General features: G+C 31.8%; 1 protein-coding gene across 1 annotated transcript; it reads right to left on the bottom strand.

Moving 5' to 3' along the window:
• Nucleotides 1-584: 584 nt before the first annotated feature.
• LOC132068020 (transcriptional regulator SUPERMAN-like) lies at nt 585-1762 on the bottom strand. Its single transcript, XM_059461481.1, has one exon. It carries the CDS (start codon nt 1628-1630, stop codon nt 986-988), a length of 645 nt encoding a protein of 214 aa, XP_059317464.1. The 5' UTR covers nt 1631-1762; the 3' UTR covers nt 585-985.
• Nucleotides 1763-3441: the final 1679 nt, after the last annotated feature.

Genomic DNA, 3441 nt, shown 5'->3' with positions numbered 1-3441 from the left:
AAGAATAGTACGGTGCACAAAGTATTTGCGTTCACACATGAACGGATGAGATGTAAACAATCTACCTTGACGCAAGCATAAGTGGCAACGGCTTGACCTATATGTCACATGGAGATAACTTAACCATTGGCTTCCCTTCATGTCTAAGTAGACTTACTATGTATCAATATGCATATATCTTAACTATGTTTTTCTAATACCCTAATTTCTGGTAACGAAAGAAATTTCATCTTTCTGACAATTAATAGATCATAGACGCAGATCGACTGTTCTTCTTTGTTTGACAACATTATAGTATTTCATAGTATTAAATAGGGGAAGCAGAGACTCTTTTTATCTGTCTTTACGCAAAATCTTCTCAAATAACCATTTAAACCCATTAATCATCACATAAAATCATGAGACAGAACAAGCAATTAACATCATCACTCATTCAACAGATGATGATCTCAATACTAGATGAAATTGAAAACAAAAAAGAATAGATAGAGGAGAAAGAAATGCAGCTGAAGTACTTTAGATTCAAAAGATTAAACCATATATCTGCATTCTGACAGAAAGCAAAAGAGACAATGTTAAGAACTTCAATAAAAATATTACTTATTTATATCTAGAGAAGACACAGTAACTTTAGAAGATTTACTAAAGCACAATACCTACATAACATGGACAATATTAAGAATTACATAAAGGAATTAAACTAAAAACAACAACATTATCTGGCTGGCCATGGTCTTCATGGCAATCACATCGATTTGGTCCTGTGGGCTTTTGAGGAGTGGGAGAAATTATTGGAATTCTATGAAAGATTCGCGGGAGCCAGGACTTTGCATCTTCAATCTCCACATTAAGAAATCTACCATAGGAACTTTTTCTTAGACTTTCTTTTATTTTCTTTTTTCAACTTTTTCCCTTCTCTTTTTCTTGAACTAGTAAAAAGCCAACAAATCGAGCACGACAAACCTTAAAGCAGTTGAAATTTGGTCTATATGTAACCAAGTCTAAGTTCCAAATCCAAATCATCCTTTGATTCACTACTAAGCAAGCCAATTCCCAAATCCAATCTCAAAAATTCAGCCCTCTTTTTCACCACTTCACTACATTCTTTTCCATTTTTCTCAAATTTTGCACTTCCCATTTTTGTCAAATCTCCATTTTTCATCTCATTAGAACCACAAGCAGTAGTAGAAGAAGAAAAGGAACTAGGAGATATTAATGGGGGTAGTGTAGAAACAAAAGAAGGGAATTTTCTTGAAGGTGAAGATGGTGAAACAAAACTAGGGTTAGGGTTAGGGTTAGTGTTTGTGTTTGGAAGAGAATAGTGATGAGTAGCACCATTATTATTATTAGTATCTGTTGGGGGTGGTGATGATTGAAGTCTAAGCCTGGCTCTATCTCTTCTATGAACATTCATGTGACCACCAAGAGCTTGAGCAGATCTGAATTCCCTTTTACAAAAGCTACATGTGTAGGATCTTGGTGGCCATAAAAACCCTCCTATTAAATCTCCTTCTCCATAATTATTATCCCGTGAATATTCTTTAACATTCTTGTTGTTGTTGTTGTTATTGAACTCCTTCATGGTTTGGTGTTTGAAGTACTTGCTGTTGAAGCTACTACTTTTCTCCATGCCTATGAGGATCAAGAGGGGACAACTAGGAAAAAATAATGTAGCTTAATACATCTTTTTACCAATATTTTCTATTAATTTTTTTTTTTTTTTTTTTTTTGTTTGGAGGGGAGGAAGATATATAGAGTTAAATGGGAGAGTCACTGGAAGGCATAGGTGATGATGCTATAGAATTTACATTTGGGACATTGTGCTTGTATTTGTGAGAGACAAGCGGGTGGGGTGGAGTGGGGTGGGGGTGTTGCAGAATTGAAGAGCTGGAGCCATAAAGTTCTAAGCAAGTAGAAAAAAATTCCATTGGTGAGCAATATTTAGGATACAAAGTGAAATTTTTATGCATTGAAAGTGTAAAAAATATTTATACATGAATTGCAAAATTCTATGGTTTTTGCATAATTTTTGAATTTATTTAGAAGTAATTCGCGAGATTATGAATCTGTCTTTCATAGCAATTCGCGAGATTATGAAAATGGTACAATTATTGATGGTCTAGCCTATTCTTGAAACTAATAAATACCACTAACTTGCAACACTACTCTTCCGGAAAAAAAAAATACATCAAGCAGTATATTTAAATTTATTGGATTTGGGTAATTATACGTAAGTTTCTGTTGTAAATATTCGTAATATTATCTGATAAAAACGCTACCTAACTTCCTAGCATATGTTAAAATTTATTAATAATGTACTTATTTTACAGTATATTTATATATAACGTAGTTGTTGGGATGAAATATTTCCTATCTGGCTTTATCCTGCCAGTTTTAGCCTTTTGCTTATTCTAGGAAATAGAACAGAGGATGTTCCTCTGATTTACAATAAATACAGTTTAAACATTATGTCATCTTTCATTTACATTTCCAACGCTTAATTTAATTCAAAACAACAGAGACTTATAAGTGGCACCGATTGTGATTGACTTTCTTATTAAACAGAAGGAGGTGAAAATGTTTCGGATATATTTTAGGGATTTAATTAAGGAAGAAAAACTACTCTAAGAGGGTTATTAATTGAAGTCTTAATGCCACTTAATTTGAAAACCGGAACTTTTAATATTTTTCACTCTTGAGCATCCATATTAATGGATTCCATCTATTATATACAAGTTTATGAAGTTTTCTTTTCTAACACAAGGTCAAAGCATTTGGTTCAACTTCAAAACCTATTCCTTTGATCATCTCAAGAGTTGATGCATGTCAATATATGTCATCATCAATTTTTCTCATTCTATTTCCTTTCCGTAATCATTATTTATGACAGTTGGATTTTTAAAAACTAGTACAGTTAGATTCATATATTCCTTGTATTCTTAAAATAGAAATCACAAAAGACTGATTTTACTCTAAAAATGATAGTATATGCTCAACAACTGATAGAAAAAGACGATATCTCAAGTGAAAGGCTGTTATTTGTTTAACGGGACATGCAATATACCTTGGTTTTAATACATAAAAGCTAGTCGTCAATATTCTTGATCTTGATTAATAACGAGCAGTACTCCCTATATTCTAATTCATGTAATGCACTTTTTTTTGTCTGTTCCAAAAAATATATTTACCCCTATTAATTTATGTGACGATATATTTGACTATACACGAAATTTAAGAATGAAAAAGAAACTTTTGAAATTGTGATTTGAAACAGGCTATAGATATTTGTATCGTTATAAATCATCTGATTAAAGTGAAATTATTACTAAATATAACAAGATGTCACTCTTTCTTAGACAAGCTAACAAGGAGATAATGTCACATACAGAGTACTTTTTTATAATTAAAATAATTTAACTTTAAACTTATTTAATGAAATCA

The sequence above is a fragment of the Lycium ferocissimum genome, chromosome 1 (assembly GCF_029784015.1).
Source record: "Lycium ferocissimum isolate CSIRO_LF1 chromosome 1, AGI_CSIRO_Lferr_CH_V1, whole genome shotgun sequence".
NCBI classification, from domain to species: domain Eukaryota; kingdom Viridiplantae; phylum Streptophyta; class Magnoliopsida; order Solanales; family Solanaceae; genus Lycium; species Lycium ferocissimum.
The sequence above is the reverse complement of the archived record's forward strand: the minus strand, read 5'-3'. Positions and strand labels throughout refer to the sequence as shown.

Bases quoted from the DNA above. Each gene is read 5' to 3' on its own strand.
- LOC132068020 (XM_059461481.1), bottom strand. From the start codon at position 1,630: ATGGAGAAAAGTAGTAGCTTCAACAGCAAGTACTTCAAACACCAAACC.